At 53.9% G+C, this 21,729-nt stretch overlaps 9 protein-coding genes across 9 annotated transcripts; 6 read left to right on the forward strand and 3 right to left on the reverse strand.

The window, feature by feature from the left end:
* Nucleotides 1–959: 959 nt before the first annotated feature.
* Nucleotides 960–2,641, reverse strand: CKM354_000846000 (Zn(2+) transporter ZRT3; the record flags this gene model as incomplete). Its single annotated transcript, XM_044803839.1, has 3 exons — nucleotides 960–2,339; nucleotides 2,393–2,523; nucleotides 2,587–2,641. 3 exons carry the CDS (start codon nucleotides 2,639–2,641, stop codon nucleotides 960–962), a joined length of 1,566 nt encoding a protein of 521 aa, XP_044659774.1.
* A 608-nt stretch (nucleotides 2,642–3,249) lies between these two features.
* CKM354_000846100 (uncharacterized protein) lies at nucleotides 3,250–5,337 on the forward strand (the record flags this gene model as incomplete). Its single annotated transcript, XM_044803840.1, has 2 exons — nucleotides 3,250–3,301; nucleotides 3,359–5,337. The coding sequence occupies 2 exons, from the start codon at nucleotides 3,250–3,252 to the stop codon at nucleotides 5,335–5,337; spliced, it is 2,031 nt and encodes a 676-aa protein (XP_044659775.1).
* Nucleotides 5,338–5,945: 608 nt separating this feature from the next.
* CKM354_000846200 (uncharacterized protein) lies at nucleotides 5,946–6,458 on the forward strand (the record flags this gene model as incomplete). The annotated part of the gene is made up of 1 exon (XM_044803841.1): nucleotides 5,946–6,458. The coding sequence occupies one exon, from the start codon at nucleotides 5,946–5,948 to the stop codon at nucleotides 6,456–6,458; it is 513 nt and encodes a 170-aa protein (XP_044659776.1).
* Nucleotides 6,459–6,987: 529 nt separating this feature from the next.
* On the reverse strand, nucleotides 6,988–8,081 carry CKM354_000846300 (uncharacterized protein; the record flags this gene model as incomplete). Its single annotated transcript, XM_044803842.1, has 2 exons — nucleotides 6,988–7,755; nucleotides 7,821–8,081. 2 exons carry the CDS (start codon nucleotides 8,079–8,081, stop codon nucleotides 6,988–6,990), a joined length of 1,029 nt encoding a protein of 342 aa, XP_044659777.1.
* A 428-nt stretch (nucleotides 8,082–8,509) lies between these two features.
* Nucleotides 8,510–10,749, forward strand: CKM354_000846400 (uncharacterized protein; the record flags this gene model as incomplete). Its single annotated transcript, XM_044803843.1, has 2 exons — nucleotides 8,510–9,868; nucleotides 9,943–10,749. 2 exons carry the CDS (start codon nucleotides 8,510–8,512, stop codon nucleotides 10,747–10,749), a joined length of 2,166 nt encoding a protein of 721 aa, XP_044659778.1.
* Nucleotides 10,750–11,604: 855 nt separating this feature from the next.
* Nucleotides 11,605–13,663, forward strand: CKM354_000846500 (uncharacterized protein; the record flags this gene model as incomplete). Its single annotated transcript, XM_044803844.1, has 2 exons — nucleotides 11,605–12,754; nucleotides 12,804–13,663. 2 exons carry the CDS (start codon nucleotides 11,605–11,607, stop codon nucleotides 13,661–13,663), a joined length of 2,010 nt encoding a protein of 669 aa, XP_044659779.1.
* A 1,036-nt stretch (nucleotides 13,664–14,699) lies between these two features.
* Nucleotides 14,700–15,659, forward strand: CKM354_000846600 (Rho family GTPase CDC42; the record flags this gene model as incomplete). The annotated part of the gene is made up of 4 exons (XM_044803845.1): nucleotides 14,700–14,719; nucleotides 14,970–15,089; nucleotides 15,141–15,565; nucleotides 15,631–15,659. 4 exons carry the CDS (start codon nucleotides 14,700–14,702, stop codon nucleotides 15,657–15,659), a joined length of 594 nt encoding a protein of 197 aa, XP_044659780.1.
* Nucleotides 15,660–16,648: 989 nt separating this feature from the next.
* Nucleotides 16,649–19,760, forward strand: CKM354_000846700 (uncharacterized protein; the record flags this gene model as incomplete). Its single annotated transcript, XM_044803846.1, has 2 exons — nucleotides 16,649–17,460; nucleotides 17,510–19,760. The coding sequence occupies 2 exons, from the start codon at nucleotides 16,649–16,651 to the stop codon at nucleotides 19,758–19,760; spliced, it is 3,063 nt and encodes a 1,020-aa protein (XP_044659781.1).
* A 301-nt stretch (nucleotides 19,761–20,061) lies between these two features.
* On the reverse strand, nucleotides 20,062–20,847 carry CKM354_000846800 (uncharacterized protein; the record flags this gene model as incomplete). Its single annotated transcript, XM_044803847.1, has 1 exon — nucleotides 20,062–20,847. The coding sequence occupies one exon, from the start codon at nucleotides 20,845–20,847 to the stop codon at nucleotides 20,062–20,064; it is 786 nt and encodes a 261-aa protein (XP_044659782.1).
* Between the last annotated feature and the right edge of the window lie 882 nt (nucleotides 20,848–21,729).

Here is a 21,729-nt window from a genome sequence, read left to right on the forward strand (position 1 = left end):
AGGACAGATTTCAGCCGCAATGGCCGGTAGGTCTCTGTTTGAGCAATGCAACAACGGAATTGACTCCTGCCAATGGGATAGTATCCGTCGTGGGCGAGAAGCATTAGTAGCACTGGCGGCGGAAAACCAGTGCCGAATGCATCTTCACGATCGAGATCTGAAGAGCACGATTTGTATTCTACTGAATCCGTTGCCACAATCCAGCGAACAGAAACGTGCATACACAGGTTCTCCCTGACATTGCAGACTATGTGACTCCCACCAGTGGGTCGCAGCATGCACAGGACCAGGTATAAGTCTCTCAGTAACTGTCTTGATGCAGTGATTGCTCCAGCATCGACCCGGAAACCACCAGGTTGGATCGGCACGCGCCAGGCGCCGTGTGGCAGTCACGCGGCTCCGCAGTCTGCACCTTGACGAGGGCAGCGAGGCGGCAATTGGACTGACGCTACATCAACGGTGCGTTTGTCCTGTCATCAGAGGCCTAGGCTTCTCCATGAGTGGCAAACCACGGCAAGACCCTAATCTGTCGCCCTCATCCCGTCTCTCATGGGGCTCGCAATGCCTGCGTGGAGGGGATTCAATAGTCACAAGATCAAGATTGCGAGCGCAAGGCTGCGCTAGATGGGCACCGCCAATGCTACGAGCCGCGTCGCAGCACGCCACCATTTGATACCATTGGGCAATATGCGCTGACAGCTCACCTTGTAGTAGCTCTTGCCGCGGTATGTCAGAGATAAATGTTCTGGCAGTATATGACCACGAATGACTTCCGCGCCATATGCATGACCACCAGCCAAGCCCTCCCAGTTGCCTTCTGAACGGGTGAAGTCGCCCATCAACAGATCACAGGATGTAGATCGTGCCCGGAGTCGCGCGCGAACCAGACCAGATGTATCTTAAAAATGACCTCGAGAGGACTTCATCAATTCATGCAATTCATGTACTCGTACAAACTATCATGCCGTAAGCGCACTGCTCGCGCCTAATATACACATACCCGCAAAAGCCCCAATGAAGCACAAATGCTTCGAATGTGTCAAATCCAAACTCTCCGCAAACAATTGTAACCCAACACTCGTCATGATGCCAGCCGTGATGGCAAACATGGCGCCGTAGCCACTCTCGGAGGGAGCCCAATTGCTCTTGCCGGCGAGCTTGAACCACACAGCTGCAACGCCTGCTCCAAGTGGTTGTGAAAGGCCTCCAAGGACAAATGATATCACCATGGCCTTGAATCGATTGTTGATGGCCAGGTATAAGGGAAGAGCCATGGCGAAGCCTTCTGTGATGTTGTGCATGAAAAGCGCTAAGAATACGGAAACTCCAAGGTTGGGGTTGGCGTGGTTCGTGGCGTAGGTAATAAAGCCCTCCGGAAGCTTATGGAGGGCGATGGCTATTGAAGTCTGGAGTCCGATGTTCATGAATGCATTTGTAGGGACGTGGTGGTGATGATGCTCAGGTTGTTCTTCGTTGGTCGTTGAGTTGTCATGAGAATTTGTTTTGTGCAGATGGTCGTCTCCAACCGCAATTGTTGCCGAGCTGTTATCTGAAGGCCCATCGCTGTTGTGATGGTCGTGTTCGGAGTCGGCTGCTCCCTCGGCCCTTGCTCGCGTCTGTGGTCTTTGCAGCGGCTCCTCTGCTATGCCTTGGAGCAAAGGCGTTGACTCTGTGGCCGTGGCGCTCTTGATCACCGCTGGGCGGTGTGCACCTCCTCTGACCTTGGGAAGTTTGAGACCGCCGGCAGCAGCTACGGTCTTAAAGCAATTGGCTTGGCAGGGATCGCTGTAGCCGAAACAAGGGCCATCGCATTCGCATTCAGCATCCTTCCCAGATGTCAATTTCGAGACACTTGAAGTGAGACGAGCCTGTAAAGTCGGCCTGCGCTCGGCATCGTCGGCTGAGATTAAAGGCTTCATGAGATGTTCAGACTCCGCCGTCGTGGCCTGTGAGAGTGAAGATTGGTGACTACTGAAGTATGACGACGACTTGTGCGTTTCTTGCATTTGCAGGCCCCTGGAGGAAGCCTTGTGGGATTTCTTTCTCGATGAATCGTTCAAGGAGTCGGCGTGTTGCTCGTGCTGGTGGCCGTTGCCGTGCTGATGATGACTGTGGTCACCACCACCCTCCTTGTGGGCCTCTTCATCTTCGTGTTCGTGTTCGCAGTCGACGACATTGTGCGGCACACAGTGGTGCATCAGTCTGGAAACCACCTGAATGCCAATCACACCACCGGCGAAACATGCGATCAGAATCCAGGAAGCCTCTTTTGGCGTGAAGCCGCCTTTCATCAGCGATGACTTGGCCGACGGCAGCATGTTGTAGAGGGCGGAAAACAACTGTGGCCTGTCAGCTTGCACGGAATAATGCTGACGCGATTGGCCTGTCCTACCATGACGCCAAAGCTCAGACTTAGGGACGTGGAGAGGAAGGCATCGCTGTCTTGTATCCTCCAGCCTTTCTTTCCCGGAAACTGGCGAACGAGAATATCGATACAGATGAATGAGGCTCCGAATATGCAAGCTGTGAATTTGTGCATTAGCTTGGTCGTCTGTATATGACAGAAGCGGATGCCATGCAACGTACCCACGCCACTCAGGCCGGACATGATCCACCCCCGGTCATCGTTGGACAAAGGCATGATGGCATGCGGTCTTCACGATGGTTTTCCAGCCAGGACTTGGCCTTGCTCCGACTAAGGACGTAGAGTTTGGATAGCAGCTGTCGGACGTCGCAGGAAATGGCCGATCACGTCTTGTTTCGAGTCGCTTCGTGAAGTGTCCTGGCACCGCCACACCCACGTCCTTTGTCAAGCCACAGGCCAACAGTGCACAAAGCCGCAGGTGGCCGGTCTGAGAAATGCGTTTGCAGGAAGCAGATGCCCGTCCTGGGGGTGGAAGAGGAGGAAATGGATGTCGACACACGACGGCAGACGGCGTGCAGGTGATGAGAAGGAGCTGCCCAGTGCACGGGAGCAGGTGATGAATGGACGGGTGGATCTTGGCTTGGGCGAGTGTTGACCTTGATGGTCGTTTTCACGCCCGCCCGTCCTGCTCTCTCCCACGCGCGCGAATCGAGCCGCCCACCGCCGCCCGATGATGACTTGCGTCTGTAATCAAATTTTGGTACAGGGTGGGGCCCCGTTGCCAGTGACGTGATGCACAACTTGTGCTGCGCGTATCGCGGTGACTGCTGAGACAGGACTGCACAATATCACTCAATTATCACCCGCACTGACTGCAACACAACATGGCTGCTCCCAACGGCCACGCAGACCAACTGCTGAAGCGTCCGCTGTACGGTTGGTCACTGCGCTCCTGGCCATGACGATTGCACCTGCTGACCGCCATGCGATTAGTCTTCGACTTGCCGGATGAGATCCTGTATACGCTGCAGCTCAAGTCCCAGCCCACCGCCGGTGCCGAACCAGAACTGACAACACCACCGCCTGCGACACCTGCCTCGCCCTCCCTCACCGCCACCGAAAACCAGGAAGGTGCCCCGTCGAAAGCCACATCATGCGCTCTCTGTGGCCTGAGCTTCGCCAGCCTGCTGGAGCAGCGCAGCCACATCCGTTCAGACTTGCATGGATACAATATCAAGCAGAAACAGCGGAATAAGAAGCCAGTGAGCGAGGCTGAATTCGAGCAGCTGGTGGGCCAACTCGATGAGAGCATATCAGGCTCTGATACATCAGATACTGAGGATGACGAAGATGACAAGCACGAGTCAACCCTGAGCGCACTGCTAAAGAGACAGGCGAAGATCACAGATGGGGATGCTGATGACGCCCCAACACTGAAGCGCAAGAGGGGCTCAGGGAAGCCGCCCGTGATATGGTTCTCGTCGTCGAAGCTGCCTTCGAACACCTCGCTAGGAGTTTACAGATCGATATTCACGTCAAAGGAACAGGATCAGGAAGACAAACTTCTGGATGTTATCAAACGGAAGCAACTTGCACCAAAGCCGCAACCTTCACATCAGAAGAAGCAGCAGAGCAAAGATGAGGAGGAAGATGGAGGCGTCGCTTTGCCAGCTTCGATGATCCAGAGGGGAACGAGCGCCGATGGACCCCACTACTTTCTTTGCATGATCGGGGGTGGCCATTTTGCTGCCATGGTAGTGTCACTCACGCCCAAGCTTACCAAGAAAGCCGGGATTGAAGATCGATCAGCAACAGTCATTGCACACAAGACTTTCCACCGCTACACGACGAGACGGAAACAAGGTGGCTCACAATCTGCGAACGACAATGCGAAAGGGAATGCCCACTCTGCCGGCTCTAGCATTCGGCGATATAATGAATCTGCACTTATCCAGGAGGTGCGAGATCTGCTGGCCGAGTGGAAGCCGCTCATCGATACCTCAGAGCTATTATTCATCAGAGCTTCAGGGACCACGAATCGGCGGACTTTGTTTGGCCCGTATGAGGAACAAGTGCTGAACTCCCGCGATGATCGCATCAGAGGCTTCCCGTTCAACACACGACGCGCGACGCAATCTGAACTCATGCGAGCCTTCGTCGAATTAACAAGAGTCAAAGTCAGTGAAGTCGACGAGGCTGCTCTTGCGAGGCAGGCTGAGGAAGAAAACGCCAAAGCTACTGCGAAGGCTGAAGCTTTGGCTAACAGCAAAAATCATGCACCCAAAGCCGCCAAGATCTCGAAGGAAGATGAAGAGGCAGCGCTGCACACGCAACAAATTCAAGCACTCATACGCCGGTCGAAAGCCCCTGGGCTGCTCTCATATATGCAGTCCAACAAACTCAGTCCAGATCTCCGATTTGTTCCCGCTGAACAGAACCACCACGCACCTACGCCGCTTCATCTAGCCGCTGCCTCCAACAGTCCAGCTTGTTTATCTACTCTATTGATCAAGCTAGGCGCTGATCCCACAACACGAAACGAGGATGGCAAATCGGCATTCGATATTGCAGGCGATCGTGCAACTCGTGATGCTTTTCGGCTCGCCCGCGCACAGCTGGGCGAGGATAAATGGTCCTGGGATGACGCAGGCGTAGCAGCGGCTTTATCGCAGGCGGAGGCCCAAGCTCGTGCAGCTCGTGAGAAGGAAGAGAAGGCCACAGAAGATGCTGCAGAGAAGCAGAGAAGGCAGGCTGAGATCGAGCGTCTACGTAAGGAGGACATGCAGAAACACAACGATCAACAAGAGAAGAAATTCGGGAAAGGTCACATGCTAGCCAAACCGCAATTGACTGCGGAAGAACGACGAGCGGAGGAAGCCAGAGGAATGACCGACGAAATGCGGATGAAACTCGAGCGTGAGAAGAGAGCCAGAGCCGCTGAAGAGCGGATGAAGCGCTTGACTGGAAAGTAATACAAAATTCGAAGATGCGGCCACCCACCATATCTATTCTCGTGTTCGATCTGGACTCAGCAATGTCGTTGACTGATCGCCAGCGCATGCAAAAGATCTCTAACAGACCGCTCACAGTACCGGCGAAGGCGCGGACACCACGGACCAAGACGCGAAGTTGCTCTTGTTCATGGTACCCTAGTGATTCTATTTACGATTTACGATCCGAAAGCTTCTTCAATGCTTTGCCACACTTACCCCCGACATGGCCGGCCCACTCCACGCCACTACACAAGTAAACTCTCACGTCATTGTTCATTCACAAGCCTGCATATTGCCTGATACGGCAGGAAGATCACTAATGGAAGTTGAGTTGTCGGCGCAATATACGATAAACACGACGGTACACTGCGGCTAGGGCAGACTACAGTCTCGTCCAAGCGAGATACGAATGTTATCAGAATAGCCCTCGTGAAGGTACATCGTCATGGAGAAGCACTCAGCCAGTGTACTTAAGAAGCATCGTCTGGCGCATTCGAGTAGCACAAAACAACAGATCCTACATACAGAGCACAGCAACAGCATCTTGCACATTTTCCAGCTCCCACTCAACCAGCAAAACCAGCAAAATGAAATTCCTCGCCGCCGCAGCAGCCACCAGCACCCTCTTCACCAGCGCCCTCGCAGCCCCAGGTGCCTGCCGTAACAACTACTCACCCCCACCACCCAACGACACCGACGGCTCCGTCTTCCAAATCAAAGACTTCAGCGTCCGTAAACTCAACGGCAAAGACATCTCCAACGTCTCCTTCCGCATCCTCGCCACCAATGGCGGAACACTAGATTTCCAATGCATCCCTTACAACCCTGCAACCGATGCCGCAACGACGAATTTCGTTCCAGGACAAGTCTACTTCTGCGGCAAAGATAGCAGTTTGAGCTTCAGTTATACTCCGAAGCACGACGATCAGAAGCAGAACGAACTTTGGCTGTGGCAGACGATTACGCAGGAACAGGTCTATGCTGGACATGTGGATTTTGATGATCCGATTTGTAGGGCTGGAGGGGCAGGGCGGGATGATTTGATTTGTGATGTTCCGCAAATTGTGGATTTGTTTGTTACGGTGGAGAAGGCTTCCTAGTGAGAGGTGTTTGCATGGAGGAGCGTTTGTGTGGTAGACAATGTTGTTTGGTTTAGCGAGACTTTTTGAATAGATGTATAGATGAGTAACGACTATCCGTGTACCCTTGTCACCTTTGACAACTGGCCTGCATACCAGATTTGAGCTTCTTCAAATCTCAATATGATATTGGAAATATTTTCTGCCGGCCCTGTTCCAGAATATGAATGGCCTGTAGCTACTTGCTTCAGTAGCTTGGCCGGATTTCCAACTCCGGACCTTGAACTGCAGTTTGAACTTTCAAGCACGCTGATCTGAAGGCGATATCATCAGATCTGCGGAAAAAGTCGTGATGGATATCGGTCGGGCAGAGTGAAGAGAGACGGATACGATCGCTTGGATCTTTCCTCTGGTGGGCCTAATGTACTTCAAGGTAGTAAGACGTGCTGAAACCTGGTCGGTCCAGTTGGCGAGACAGTCGCAGCACACCGGCTGGGTTCCCAGGACATGGCCTATAATGCCTGCATGGTGGATTCTATCCTCGCATGCTTCAGTCTGCGTTGCCAGCTCGTCTTGCTTTCGCTCTCTCACTTGCAGCTCGCTTGCCCGCTTTTCGTGCTTGGCTGAGACTGCTCGATGGCATCTTCATCTTGTATTGCTCTAGTGCACTCTCGGAGACTTCATCGAGCGTGAACGTTCCCAGGTGACCATTCCTCCATCGTTGAATCATCCATAGGGACGTGCTCTCCAGGTCTGGCTCTCCTCCCTTCATCAACCTGCCAGTCTTCCTTGCCATTGCATCGAGCAGCTGCATGGCGTCATTGGTAGGCTCAGAGTACTCTTTGTACACCGTCGGGTCATGCAAATTAACGTGATAAAGAAGATAGTCGGCCAGGTTGAACGGAGGGACAACTGTGTCTTTCACGCTTCCACAAAGCGCCAACTTCAGCATAGCATCGGAATCAGGCACGTATGGCATGAAGACACCAGGTGTATCCAGCATGTACACGCCGCCAACACCTGTTTCGTCTGCCTCCACGATCTTGACGCCTGTCCCTATCTTCCTCGTAACTCCAGGCTGGGCTCCAGTATGCGCAACTTTGCCTTTATTCACGCCCTCTCGGCGCAGTGCATTCAGCAGCGAGGACTTTCCCACGTTCGGCATGCCCACGACCATCAGGTACGAGCCCGTCAAGCTCCCTCGATTGCGGTTCGCATCCTTGATCGCATCCAGAATAACACGCACATCTTTACGATCTTTGTGATTGGAGAAGATGATTTTAGAAGGACGATGCCATTCACGAATCAAGTCGTGTCTCTACATACCGTGATCAGCTATCTACTCCCACTGATCGTATGCACAATATATCACTTTCTGCCTACTTTCTTGTCGTCGGGTGTGCCCGTACTCCCTAGATCTTTCTTCGTGTATACGATCATCCGCTCCCGCCCTGCCAAGCTGTCCTCGAACATGGGATTGCGCGACGTGAGTGGGATGCGATAGTCGCGGCACTCGATGATGTGGTCGATTTGTGAAAGCATCGTCTTCATCTTCGCGAGTCCGGCGGCATGATGTCCGAGGTAGTACGAGCGTGGGAGCGACTCGAGCGTCGGAAAGACGGTGCGCGGCACGAAAGTTGTCATGACTAGCCTCTGTCCGGAGACATATTATGCTCAGGTCTGAGGAGGCGATGTTGTTGATGCGAATGTGGTATAGATCCAGGCGCAGGAAGTAAGCGGAGTACGAAGCAGTCAAGCAAGCATTTCTTGGCGACAGCATTGGACTTCGTCGTGATCGCGTCACCATAACAAAGACCTACATGTACATGCACCTGCTAACTTCTCATGACAACATTCCCTCCGCATTTGGACGCAGATTGGATAACAGCGACTATACTTCTGGACGCATGTAATCGCGGCTATGGAATTTGGCCAGCGCTCACTTGACGCGTACAGAGCATGCTATATGGACCTCACATGAGACATCGAATGCTCGACCTACGCAATGCACTCTTGCAAAAATCTGCGCTGATTGTGTGATATGCGTTTCGTTCTATCTTGGACTACTCATCATGGCGGATCATGATTCGACTCTTGGTTCCTCACCTCCATCGAACAGCCGAGACCAATTTACAAGAGAAAGGCCGTCTCTGGACCTCAGTGCATTCCCACCGATTTACCTGGGCGCAACACACTTTGACACCGAGGACTTGCATGAATTCGAGGAGGAACTCGATCGAGCTCACGCTGTCCTTACGTATTCTATCGACGAAGCCGAGATTGTACTGAGCAGAGCGGTCAAAACAGCTCGCATCAAGCTCGATCTACGATCGAAAGGTCTTCATACCGAGGAGGTGCAGGCCAAACCGACGGTGCCAGCGCTGCCATCGCACGATAGTGCATATGAGTCACAGTCCACTCCGAGGAAGCGTAAGCGTGATGAGCTCGAGGCTGTGCAACAAGGCAAGCCTGACCCCATACTCATCGAAGACTCCAGCACCGAGTCTGAAGCCGAGCATGGCCTCAAGAGCCAGCCAATGGCGACTCAAAAGTCTGCGCGTGCTCGTGTGGTGGCAGACCTTCCGAAACAGCTAGAATCGTCCCAAGAACGAATTGTCAAAGTTGTACGTACCGACTGGTTCAACAAATCGAGATCTGCTGGTCGACCACTTCCAATAGAGGGCTACATCACATACATTGGTCGCGTAGTTCAAGCCCCGGACAACGAAGTAACTAAAACATATGCATCGTACCGAAAGCTACCCGGTGGCGGTGCAGGGAAGCTCTCCGTCTCGATGCAGGATGCAGCTGCAAAGCCTGCATTGTCCAGCAGTGACCTCTTACAACGAGCTCGCGAGGATGCGCCCAAATCGCAGATAGCGAGAGATCGCTTCGGGCGTCGGAAGTACCACTATCCAAACACCAAGACACCATCTGCGAACCCAGCAAGCTGGGAGGCGGGTCACGGAACACAACCCGAATATGCACATCTGCTGCATGAGACAACCACAGAACATGAGGGATATTCGAGTGATCTTCCTGAGGCTCCGGAGTGGGTCAAAGCACACGTTAAGTACGCATGCCAACGACTAACACCGAAGGATAATTGCAACCATGATTTCATCAATTTACTGGAGGAGATCAAACTTGCGAGGCTGTTGACCAATGATGAGATTGGAGTGCGAGCTTATGCTACCTCCATCGCAGCATTGCGCGCATATACGTACAAACTCAGTAACCCGAAAGAGGTCTTGCGTTTGCCTGGCTGCGATGCGAAGATTGCCAACTTGTGGATCGAATGGAAGAATACGGGGAAGATCAAAGCTGTCGAAGATGCCCGGGCGGATGAAGATTTGAAGATACTGAAGCTTTTCTGGAATATTTGGGGCGTCGGTGTCACGACTGCTCGCGAGTTCTATTTTGACAAAGGGGTTCGTGGGATCAACAGTGTCACATGTTCTGCGGCACGCTTTTCGCGAAGGCATATATACTGACAGGACAACAGTGGCGTGAGATCGATGATATTGTCGAGTATGGCTGGTCAACATTGCAGCGCGTGCAGCAGATTGGCGTGAAATACTATGATGAGTTCCTGGACCTGATCCCACGTGCCGAGGTTGAAAGCATTTGCAAGGTCATCCACCGGCATGCTGTCACAGTGCGAGACGATGGAATCCAGTCCATGATCGTCGGCGGATACCGGCGAGGGAAAGAAGCCTGTGGGGACGTTGACATTGTCATATCGCATCCAGACGAAGCCGCGACGCACAACATCGTCGAGGACATTGTGGCTAGTCTGGAGGAGGAAGGCTGGATCACGCATACACTGACGCTTTCGCTGAACAATTCGAAGCGTGGTCAACAGACCCTTCCTTTCCGCTCCGACGGTGGTGGGCACGGATTTGACACGCTGGACAAGGCATTAGTCGTGTGGCAAGACCCAATTTGGCCTACCAAAGATGATGATCTGGCCTCGAATCCCAAGGCGAAGAATCCAAATATTCATCGCCGGGTGGACATCATTATCGCGCCCTGGCGAACTGCTGGTTGCGCAGTGGTCGGTTGGAGTGGCGCGACAACATTTGAACGTGATCTGCGACGTTATGCGAAGAACGTCAAGGGCTGGAAGTTCGACAGCTCGGGAGTTCGAGATCGTGGGAGTGGCGAGGTCATCGATCTCGAAGGCTATTATGGACATGGTGGGGAGGAAGGAGCGGCGGGGCGGGCGAAAACGCTCGAAGAGGCGGAGCGGAGAGTGTTTAAAGGTTTCGGGCTGGAGTATCGAGCGCCGACCGAACGATGTACGAATTAGCTAAGTACACTGTGTGAATAGTATTCATAGTAACAACATGCCACCCTCCTGTCTCACGCTCACTGTGCTCCTTGCCAGCCAGCGCAGCCAGCGGCAGCCATGCATAATGCACTAGTTACTGTACGCGCCGGACCGGGTCCGCGCTACGTGTCAGACCATTTTGAATGTCCCCTGCTCCTGCCTTTCCGCCGTGTGTTGCTGCCTTCCCACGACAGACGATCAAGTGCGGGAAGGTGATCGGTATCGATGAAGGGAAGCACGCCTGCCGTGTAAATGTTCATCATCGCCGGATCTGCAGGCCAAACCGGGGACAGCGGGATTGCAGCCCGGCTTACAGCGTTGCACGACACTCTTTCGCAGGCGCTGCACGCACGCGACGTTAGCGAGCCTGCTTCCTGCTCTCCCACGCGGTGGCCGAGCTCGGCATTGCCGCGCCTGCCTTCACCCACGCTGGTTCGTCATCGGACGTATTAGGAGGCTGTCGCCCGCGCCTTTCTGCAGCTGATCAACGCCCGCCTTGGTTCCCAAACTGTCCGCAGCAGCACGCAGAAGGATCGCAAGCGGGCGGCGTGGCCAATCCTGGCGCGCGTGCAGAGAGCCACCCAAGACGTCCCTATTCTGCTCGCTGCGCGCCCCAATTTTGTGTGACTCGGTCGCACCTGACCTGGCCTGGCCGGCGGCGGGCTGTCATTTGATGCGGCATGCACACGTGCAAGGGTTCTACATATATGTCGTCGGTCCGCAGTAGCACGATTCGGCTCCACCAATTCTTTTGCGTGTCTTATTAGATCGTCCGGACGCTCCATCAGATAATGATAAGATCTTCTGGGCGGAGGCATACTTCGCACCGTAGCCATGCCCAACTACGGCACCCTTCTCCCTTCCGCACCGCGCACGACTGATGGTGGCGGCGACGACGACGTTGAACAGGCTGCTGCCTCGGCCGCTCACACGCCGAGCTCCTCCGTCATCGCTCCCTCGTACAAGCGAGAGCAGCAGAACAGCGACATCCACGCCCAGTCCGAGGCCGACAGACGATCCATCATGTCCGAACGCAGTCACGAATCCGGACAGGCGGGTGTCAAGCGCCTGGAGGCCATCTCGACGACATGGTCCAAACTAGGCCTGTACATGGCCTACCTGGGCGTGGCACTGCTGGCGTATGCGACGTCATTAGAAGGCCAAACAACCACGAACCTTACCATCTACGCAACGAGCGCCTTCAAGTCACATTCGATGGTCTCCACGGTGCTGGTCATCCAGGGAGTTGTGCTGTCTGTCGTCAAACCACCTATGGCCAAGGTCGCTGATGTCTTCGGCCGGTTCGAAGCATTCACCCTATCCATTCTTTTCTACCTAGCAGGCTTCATCCAGCAAGCAGCTTCCGACACCGTTGTGACATATGCAGCGGCACAAATATTCTATTCAGCAGGACAGACTGGGCTCCAGATCTTGATTCAAGTATTCATCGCCGACACGAGTGACCTGGTCAACCGAGCGTTGTGCTCCACCATCCCAGACATCCCTTTCTTAGTCAACGTCTGGTTAGGCCCAGCAATCGCAGAAGCGGTGTTGAAAAATCTGAGCTGGCGATGGGGCTACGGCATATGGACGGTTGTCCTGCCAGTGGCATTCTTGCCGCTCGCTCTCGCTCTGATTGTGAATCAGCGAAAAGCCGCCCTGCGAGGCATCTTGCCTGAATCACCATTTCAAGGCGAGTCTGCGTGGGAGATCGTCAAAACACTCTGGTTCGAGATGGACTTCTTTGGCCTGTTCCTCATCTGCGTTGCTTTCACCCTCATATTGATTCCCTTGACCCTCGCATCGAAAGCTGGCTGGAGCAATCCAAACTTGGTCACAATGCTCGTGGTCGGTGCCGCATGCCTGATAGCTATTCCTTTCTGGGAGCGCAACAAGACGCTTGCTCCTCATGCATTCTTTCCTCGATCATTCTGGAGAAACCGCACCCTCCTATGTGGACTTGGACTGTCCTTTTTCTACTTCAGTAAGTCTCATCATACCTAAACTCAATCGCTCCCGCTGACATTGCATAGTGGCATTCTATCTCTCAGTCTATCCTTATTTCCAGTCATACCTATTGGTCGTCCAGGATCTTCCTCTTGCCAAAGCTGGCCGAATTGTACAGACCTTCACATTCACATCGACCGTAACGGCCATCATCGTTTCGATCTCCATCAAATACACCAAATCCTACAAGAAATTCATGGTCGCGGGCACCATCTTGTATGCTATCGGTTTGGCCTTGATGATCCGATACAGGACGGAAGAATCAACACCAGCCATGATCGTTGGTACGCAGATCTTCCTTGGTGTGGGTGGCAGTCTGACCCACGTACCTGCGCAGCTTGGCGTGCAGGCGTCAGCCAGTCACTCGGAAGTGGCTGCAGCGACTGCGCTGTTCTTGACTTTCTTGGAAATCGGAGGAGCTGTCGGGAGCGGGATATCCGGCGCCATCTGGACGTCAAATGTTCCGAAGAAGTTGGCACTTTATCTGCCACCGGAGACCAAGGACATGGCTGATGAGATCTACGGAAACATCACGCTCGCATCACGAGGTTGGCCCATGGGCAGCCCAACGCGAGACGCGATCAATCTTGCTTATCAGGAGACGATGACGAAAATACTGACTGTTGCGGTATTCGTGGCGCTGCCGTGCATCGTTCTGGCCTTCATGATGCACGACTACAAGCTGGATGAAATTGATCAAGGAGTCAAGGGCGTTGTCATTGGTGCCACACAAGACGGCACCGAATATGGCGGCGAGGAATTCGCAGGACCGTCAACGACCAGGCTGATGCGTACATCAGGCGAGTATGAGGAAGCAGACGACGACGACGACGGCTCAGAGGAGTCACAGAACTCAAGAACCAGGCTCATAAGAAAATCCTCATGAGATTTTCGCGGATAGATAGATGACGATGCATTTGTTGGGAACTAGAAGGCGTGATCGGATGGGGAGCACGGTAGACGATGCTGTTGAAATTGGCTGCATCTTGCATACTGGTTGCACTGCAAGCGAGCATTTGGCATTTTTTGGGGCACTAGGGACAGCATAGAGGCAAGGAAAGGCGTTCTTCGGCGATTAGGGGATGACTGAATGGGCGCAAAACCACTAGCGAAGTGTTCTAGATACCCTATCACAGTGATGTTCCGACCTAAGTGCGACAGATCACTGTTTCACGTTCGCTCTTTTCTGCTGCCCCGGCCCTGTTCTAGGCGTGTGTGGAGATGCACCAAACCTGTCAAAGCGTGGTCGGCGGGCAGCAGGCTCTGCTGGTATTGTGCTAAGCGCGCACGCTGCACGTCGCCTATTGCACTCCGTCCTACTCTGCACATGCTCTTGGTATCTTGAAGAACACACTGTTGGAGTTGTACGTGTCTCGTGGATGAAATAGCGCGCTGCGACTAGTCCTCCTTCGCTATAGCACAGACAGCCCGCCGCCCACCTCTCCTTCTCGCGCCGACCGACCGCTGATCTGAGCTCTGCGCCGCCATTGTGACAGCTCTCTTCCCTTTCACGTGTCAAGCCAACCGACCGACCGTGTTTCGCGCCACCACAGCGCCTGCTGCTGTGCGCTTTGTGTCACGCTTGACACGTACCATATCGAACATACTCGGGCCCCAGCCGAGGAGACGTACGACCGTCGATACTGCGCTGCCGCGACCGCCCCAACTCTCGCACCGAATCTCGACTCTCACTTCCAACTTCCCTCGCTTCCCCTCGCTCGGCCACGTACTCCCAGACCGCAACATACCATTTCGCTGCGACAGGCGCGCGCTCCACATCAGTTGCTGCGGAATCCGGACCCGCTGAGCCAAGGAGGTCGACTAGGTCAGGCGGCATAATCGACAAACAGACGGCTCCAGACACGTGAGAGAGAGCACGAGAGGCAATCAGCAAGTCCAGAACCTGTGCACAGGAGGTCAGAATGGTGGTTGCTACGATAAAGTATGCCATTCCCGTTTCCTTTCAGAACAATATCTATTCCTCATGGATTCATGGACTGCCGCACTTCCGTGGCGCGGACGAGTACTTTGCGGTGAACGCGACAGGCTTGTGAGGCCGATCAAGAGCAAGTTGCGGCTCGCGGGACCATCAGTGGCCCACGCGAGATTGTTGAAAGATGGCGGAAGGGTACCTCTCAAGTTGTGGCATTGCAAGATTGGGTAGAAGCATTCGCTGACCAGCTATTTACTAGGTGCGTTGTGGTCGGTGACGGTGCTGTGGGCAAGACATGCTTGCTCATAAGCTATACGACGAACAAGTTCCCGTCTGAATATGTGCCCACAGTTTTCGACAACTATGCGGTGACGGTAATGTACGTGGTCTGCAGCGCTTCCTCGCCTGAACCGCATTGACAGCTGTGTAGGATTGGGGACGAACCATATACCCTTGGACTCTTTGATACTGCCGGACAAGAAGATTACGACCGCTTACGACCGCTCTCATACCCGCAGACTGACGTCTTCTTGGTCTGCTTCTCCGTCACCTCGCCCGCTTCATTTGAGAACGTCCGAGAAAAGTGGTTCCCTGAAGTTCACCATCACTGCCCGGGAGTGCCTTGTTTGATCGTCGGCACACAAACAGATCTGAGAGACGACCCTCAAGTCCGAGAGAAGCTTGCAAAGCAAAAGATGCAGCCTGTGCGGAAAGAAGACGGCGAGCGAATGGCTAAGGACCTGGGCGCCGTCAAGTACGTCGAATGCTCAGCTCTCACTCAATTCAAATTGAAGGACGTATTCGACGAGGCGATTGTGGCAGCGCTAGAGCCACCCGCTGTGAAGAAGCCAAAGCGTAAGATTGAGCCGTCCCTGGTATCTACCATGTTCGTCTTTGAAGCCCTGCTAAAATCAGTACAGGAAAGGGTAAAGGTTGCATATTGCTATAGCCTCGCGGCTTGTCTGATGCGATGCGAATGCCATGTACCTTCACGTGAATACACCATGCGGGTTGTCTCAGATAGACAACACCTTTTTCACTTCTTTGCGGACAATACCAGAGTTGGGCGCGTGGAGTTGAAATGGAGCACTGTTTTCTTCAGGTCTACACAAGGCACACAAATCCAGGTTATATGCCTTCTTTTTAAAACTTCCCATTTTCACTTTGATGTTGCGTCAGAGAGTGTGCTGGCTTTGATCTGTCTGATTGGTTTGACTGCTGATTTTGCTGTGGTCCAACGACCCCTGAATTGCACAGGTCAGTACCGCTTCTGGAAGCAAGTTGGGCGTGTAGAGGCTGATTGATCCACTTCATGGAAGATGCAGCGATTAGCCTTCGGTTTCATGCACGTCGACTGTTTGCCATCCAGGCCGCCGCGCCACTCTTTCTTCACAATGTGCAAGTGAAGCGTAACTTAAGCTCGATGTGTCCAGCGCCTTCCTTCTTCGAGCCACCAGCTGTATGGCAGGGCACGTCTTGCGCGAACCATCAATGATGTCGGAACGCAGCGCGACTGTGTTGATATTTGCTTCATGAAGCACAGCCGGGACCATGATAGAAACGCTGTCCGCTGGGCTCACTTGTTTCGAGAGCCGCAACGATGCCTCTATGAAGCGCATTGTTGTCACCCAAGCCATGTCAAACACTCTGCGCAGGACGGCCACCGCTCTTGCGCCGATGGTGGCAGGCGCGCTGCGGTCCCAGCACTTCACTTCACATTACTGCATGAGCGTTGTGAAGATGATATCTAGTGAAGGCTCACTTGAGGAGGTATGTAAACGCCTTCGCGCTCGCAGCTCTCTTCTTCCTCGACATGCCACTTATATAGTAAGTTTTTGTCGACTCCCCTGGCGCCGCCTCGAATCTTTGGCTAATGTGTTGCTAGGTCGTGCTTTGCTCGTTTTGGTGATTTCACCAATCACCAAAACAGTCGCTGACATGAGTGGCAGACGTCAATCCGGCTGGAGCTCCCACTCCGCGAAATCACCATCGCTCGCGACCATCTCCGAGATGGAACCGCCAGAAGGCGCCCCAGCACAGCGTCCATCCGAACGAACGTCAGAAGAGACACCCACACCTGAACAGCGGCAACTCAAGCGAGAGCGGTACCAGCTCGCGGGCAACGCGTTCGCGCAACAAGAATTTGCCCGTCGCCAAATGACACCCCCGACTGTCATTCATCCAGCTTTCCGCCCGGGCTTCAACCTTCTTGACACCACTCAGCCGCTTCCAGAACTCGACCCGTCCGAGCGACTGCCGCACGCAGAAGAGTCGCCGACGATGAGGTCGCAGTTCCCGATGAGCTCGCTCGAGACCGACCGGGCCGCCACTTCAGGGCAGATGCACCGCGAGTCCACGCAAACAACACTGGCTCAGTTCATGCTCAACCCGCCTGAGATCGATCTGGGCACCACTCCAGAGCACACCCCAGTGCCGACTCAACGCGAATGGCTCGAAACTCGAGACAACCTCGAGCTGCACGGCGGTCAGCAGCAACACATCCCTGTCATCAAGCACACGCCCAAGTCGACGGCTGAAGAGTTTGCCTCCGCCGTCAGCACCATCTCCCAGAATGAAGTTCCAACAGAGCCGCACACGCCAGGACCTAAGAGTCCAAAGAAGACCACCTTCCTCGAACGCGTAACCAAGTGGACAGCTCGCCGCACTCAGACGCAATTGCAGAAGCAAAAGAGCGATGCTGGTCAGGCCCCTGACTTGCCTTTGCCGCCAAAAGCGCGCGCAGTGCTACAGTAAGTGAACCTCAACACTGCCGCGCTATTGTACTCACATACCTCCCAGGCACCCACCACCTGCTCGTGGCCTCGGCCGCTCACCATCCAAGACCAAGTCGTTCTTCTCGAGAAGACGCTCAGACGCCAACGAATTGCCAAAGCCAGAGCCAGTCCGTGCCGCCACTTCGCTGGGTCATCGCACACCGCGAAGTGTCCATTTTGCCACGCCTGAGCCTAGTGCCCCACAGAGCCGTCATGTCTCAGGCTCGTCCACTGCTCAGCGCACATCTAATCTGGGTCGTTCGCAGAGTCTGAAGTACATCGACAACGCCGTCCCACCTACTCCACCCGCGAAAGACACGCCGCCCGACGAGCCGCCGATTCGCAACATGGTTCAACAACGACCAGCTTTTGCATACGAGACTCCAATCAAGCCACGCGAATACACAAGCTCGGGCAGACTGAGTCCGAGTCGCATTGGCAGCAACAGCAGTCGAGGAGCTGCGAAACTCGTCACACAGCCTAGCATGTTCTCGCTACGTGCCTCGGTCGTGCCGGGAGCAATGGATCAAGCAGAGCTGGACGATGCGAATTCGCGTATTGGTGGACTAGGAATCGAGGGCTTCAGCATGCCCCACGAAACACGTCGCGGCAGTTACACTGCTGCATACAGCCCCAGCGTCTACTCTCCAGACGACTTTCGCAGATCCGCGGCACAGTTCCCTGAGCGTGCGGCCACAATGTCCACAACTCAACAGCCCGGCCACCTAATATCCTCACTGCGCACTCCGAGAGAAGTAGACCGCCTCGAACAGATGCGGCAGCGTGGCTCTCCTCATACTGCACAGAGCAGCGATTCTCACATGGGCACCATATCTATGGTGTATCCCGACTTGGCGAAAGACCCATCCATTGCTTCCTTCATGAATATGGAGCCACCGCCGTCTCCATCACCACAGCCTGGCATGACCGATCGTGCTTTCGATGAGGTCGAGAAGATGCTCAATACCAAAGACCAGCAGCGGACGGCCAACTTGAACGTGACTCCAAAGGCAGGACTCAGAGGCAGAGCGAGCACTTCTACACGCCATGTATCTGAAGACTCCAAGGACGGTCTATTCGCTATACCAGTGGAGCGTCCTCAGTCCTTCGATGAGACTATCCCACCAGCATTCAGCTCAAAAGCAGTGGCCCACAGCACGCTCAACAGACAACAAACTGTCGCATCTTCACCAATGGCACATCATCTTAGTGCGGTACCGTCTCCGCTTCGCAACAGTGATGGACAGGTCTATCTGCCACAGACGACCTTCTCGCCGCCGAAGCCACGCTCACGCAAGGAATCGCACCTGACAGCTACTGTACCACAGATTGAGGAAAAGGCGTCCAGCGAGACCTTGCTGTCGCCATACGACCCACCATGGACTCCAGGCGGTCGCCCAAAGCCCAAAGAAGACATCTTCAAGAACAAGCCGGCTCTTGCTGCAAGCACTGGTGATGAGCTGGTCGTCCGTCAGTCGCCGCCGGTGGGTGGCATGCGCTGGTCGAACGAAGCACCAGCTACTCCCGGAGATCCACGCAAGCAGTCCACTCGTCGCAAAGCATCGGCGTTTGAGTCACCATGGAAAGTGGCGACCACCGCCTCAGAGCCACAGGCTCCGGACAAGCCGCTTCCTGAGGACCCTGACGATTTTCACGATCTAGACGACTTGATTGAGATGATTACTGAGCGAGACTCCGCCATCCAAGACCTGCAGACCGAAATGAAGTATGAGAACACTCGCCTGCACCAACGCCTTGCCTCATTGGAGATCAAGGACCGTGAGAAGAAGCATGGCAGCAGAAAGATCAGCAGTGCCGTGCAGGACGAGCACAAGTCTAGCAGAGCCGGAAAGCAATCAGCCAGAGTTGATGACACCAAGGCGAAGCGCATCTCTACCTCTTTTGCGCACGAGTATTATCAAAACCAGACCAAGACAGGTCCAACCTCGCCGGCAGACAGCGTACCGATGAGTGAGCGTTCGACGATCATCTTGACGCCAAACATGCCTCAGCTAGGGGCGATTCCAGACCTTCCTCGGCCACAGGAAGTCCCACGCGAGGATTCTCCAACTCTGCCGCCTGGATCTCCGAATCCGGTTGCAACACCACCAGTCAAGAAGGCATCGGAGTCTACTCCTGTCTCGCCTTCGTCCGCAAATACCGACACGAGATACAACGACCTCATGGCTGTGATGCAGCAACAACAGGCGATGATGCTGCAAATGATGCAAGAAATCAAGGACTTGAAGCGTTCTGGCCAGGGTTCAGAGAACTAGGCATGAAATTGGGAAATTGAGATTGAGAAGAAAAAGCAGGAAATCAGAGAAAAGGTTGGGTGGGTCAGGATAACAGGAGTTTTGGGGCTTTGTCTCGCGTTTCACAGTGCACTCAGAGCCATTGAGTAGCACCACGCCGAGTTTTCTGGCATGCATTGATTTTGGAGAAAAGGAGGTCCGGCATAGCACGCTCGCAGTTTCAGCGTCGCTCCACGCCGTTTGATAGGCCCCTTCCTGGCGTTTTAGTGATTGAGGGATACCCAGAGAGCGACCAACATTGATTGTTGGTGTAGTTACCTCTCTAGCAATAAGGATCAGTGCACTCTTCTTCCAAAGTCCTCACTCGCTTTTCAAGGGCCGCATTTCTTCGTCTCTCGGCAATTAACTGTGCTTGAAGCCACTGAATGACGACTTCGTCTGTGTCGTCTGCCTCATCCATTTCTGGAGCGACCTCCATATCCTCATATCCTGAGTGAAAGGCTGATTCGTTCCACCCGCCATCTTGGCCCTGACCCCGTTGTGCGCCTTCTCCATTCTCCAAATTCTCTGCGCATCGTGGTGTCTTGCCCCAGTCATTTTCTCCGTAATCAACAGGAGCCCAAGAACGCATACACCGCGAGTTTCGTAGAGAATCGTAGAAGTCGTCCAGATCTGGCGGAGTCTTGACTTCGAATCTATTAGGCTTATCTCGCGATTCAAAAACAGAACCTCCCTTGAATCGATCAAGTGGTCGTCGAAAAGTATCGTACGGCTCGCCAAAATTGCGACGCTGCGGGCTCATTACTGGGCGCACATGCGTGTTCCAGTCCTCTTGTGAGAGGCTTCGAAAGATTTGAGGGCTCTTGCAATAGCAATGTCGAATCGTGTGTTTGGTGCAACGTGGTCGGGTGTTTCGTTGGCTCGCGTCGATGACACTGTCCACTCTGTGTTGAGATTCTGGAGAATGCCAGTGGTCTTGATGATTGTTCTCGCTGTAGGTTGATTCGCTTTTGTCGCGGCTTCTCATCTTTGCTGCTTGTAGTGAACCGGTTTGTGTGAGTCTTGGCGAGCCATTCGAGTCGGCGACGACTCGTCTTCTGTTGTGCATCTTTCGTGTTCGAGTCGGAGTTCGAGCTGGCGTAATGAGTGACAAGTTGAAAGCATTGTGGAAGCAAGCAAAGCATTTCAGGTAATAACATGCAGAGAGCATGGCCTGTGTGATAGTCAAGTGAGCATAATTGTCAAAGCTCACCTACGGTAAAGGTCCACTTCGCATGAAAACACATCAGGCAATGGGCCTGATGTGCAAAGATGTGAATCTGTGTCCTTTCCTCTTCGATCTTACGACTACATTATGCTTCAATTCATGCATTTCGGCGCTAGTCGGAGCGGCCAAGTTCGCTTTGAGCGGTCAGTTGACTCACTGGGCCGGCCGTGACGTACGGAACAACACATTCTTACAATTGAGATGATTATGTGAGTTCGGGCAGTTTCTCTCATAGCTAGATAGCAATCCCTTGCGGTGACACAGAGAAATGGATGCTGAGGCGTCCGTCTGGCACGCTAGGTCCTCACGTGGATCTCTTCTCGAAGCAGAGCTGGGACCATCTTACTCTTGGCCGTCGTCTCGAGAGCGTCTCCGCAATTGCGCGAAACCAGAGGTGCAGTTTTGAGCGGACGAGGGTGAGGTCAGTTTATGCATGCTCGGAAAGCGGTGGAACAACACCCTGATGGTCGGACTTGTTTCCGCGAGCCTTCGGATTGGCCAATTCTTGCGTGCTTCTGGAGTGCACCTTCCAGGCCGAAACTCCGCCCATATCAATCTTCGGCCTCATCTTCCACCTCTCTTTCCTACTCCAGGCCCCATATGACCTTCAAGATTGCTCATCTGCCCGTGGACGACTCAAGCATGGCTTCCTCCTGCCCGAACGAGATCGTCAAGCCTGGACCCACCTGAGCTGCCTCCTCCACAAGCTGACCTGTCCCATTG

This window comes from Cercospora kikuchii (assembly GCF_019650295.1).
Source record: "Cercospora kikuchii DNA, contig_00005, whole genome shotgun sequence".
In the NCBI taxonomy this organism is placed as follows: domain Eukaryota; kingdom Fungi; phylum Ascomycota; class Dothideomycetes; order Mycosphaerellales; family Mycosphaerellaceae; genus Cercospora; species Cercospora kikuchii.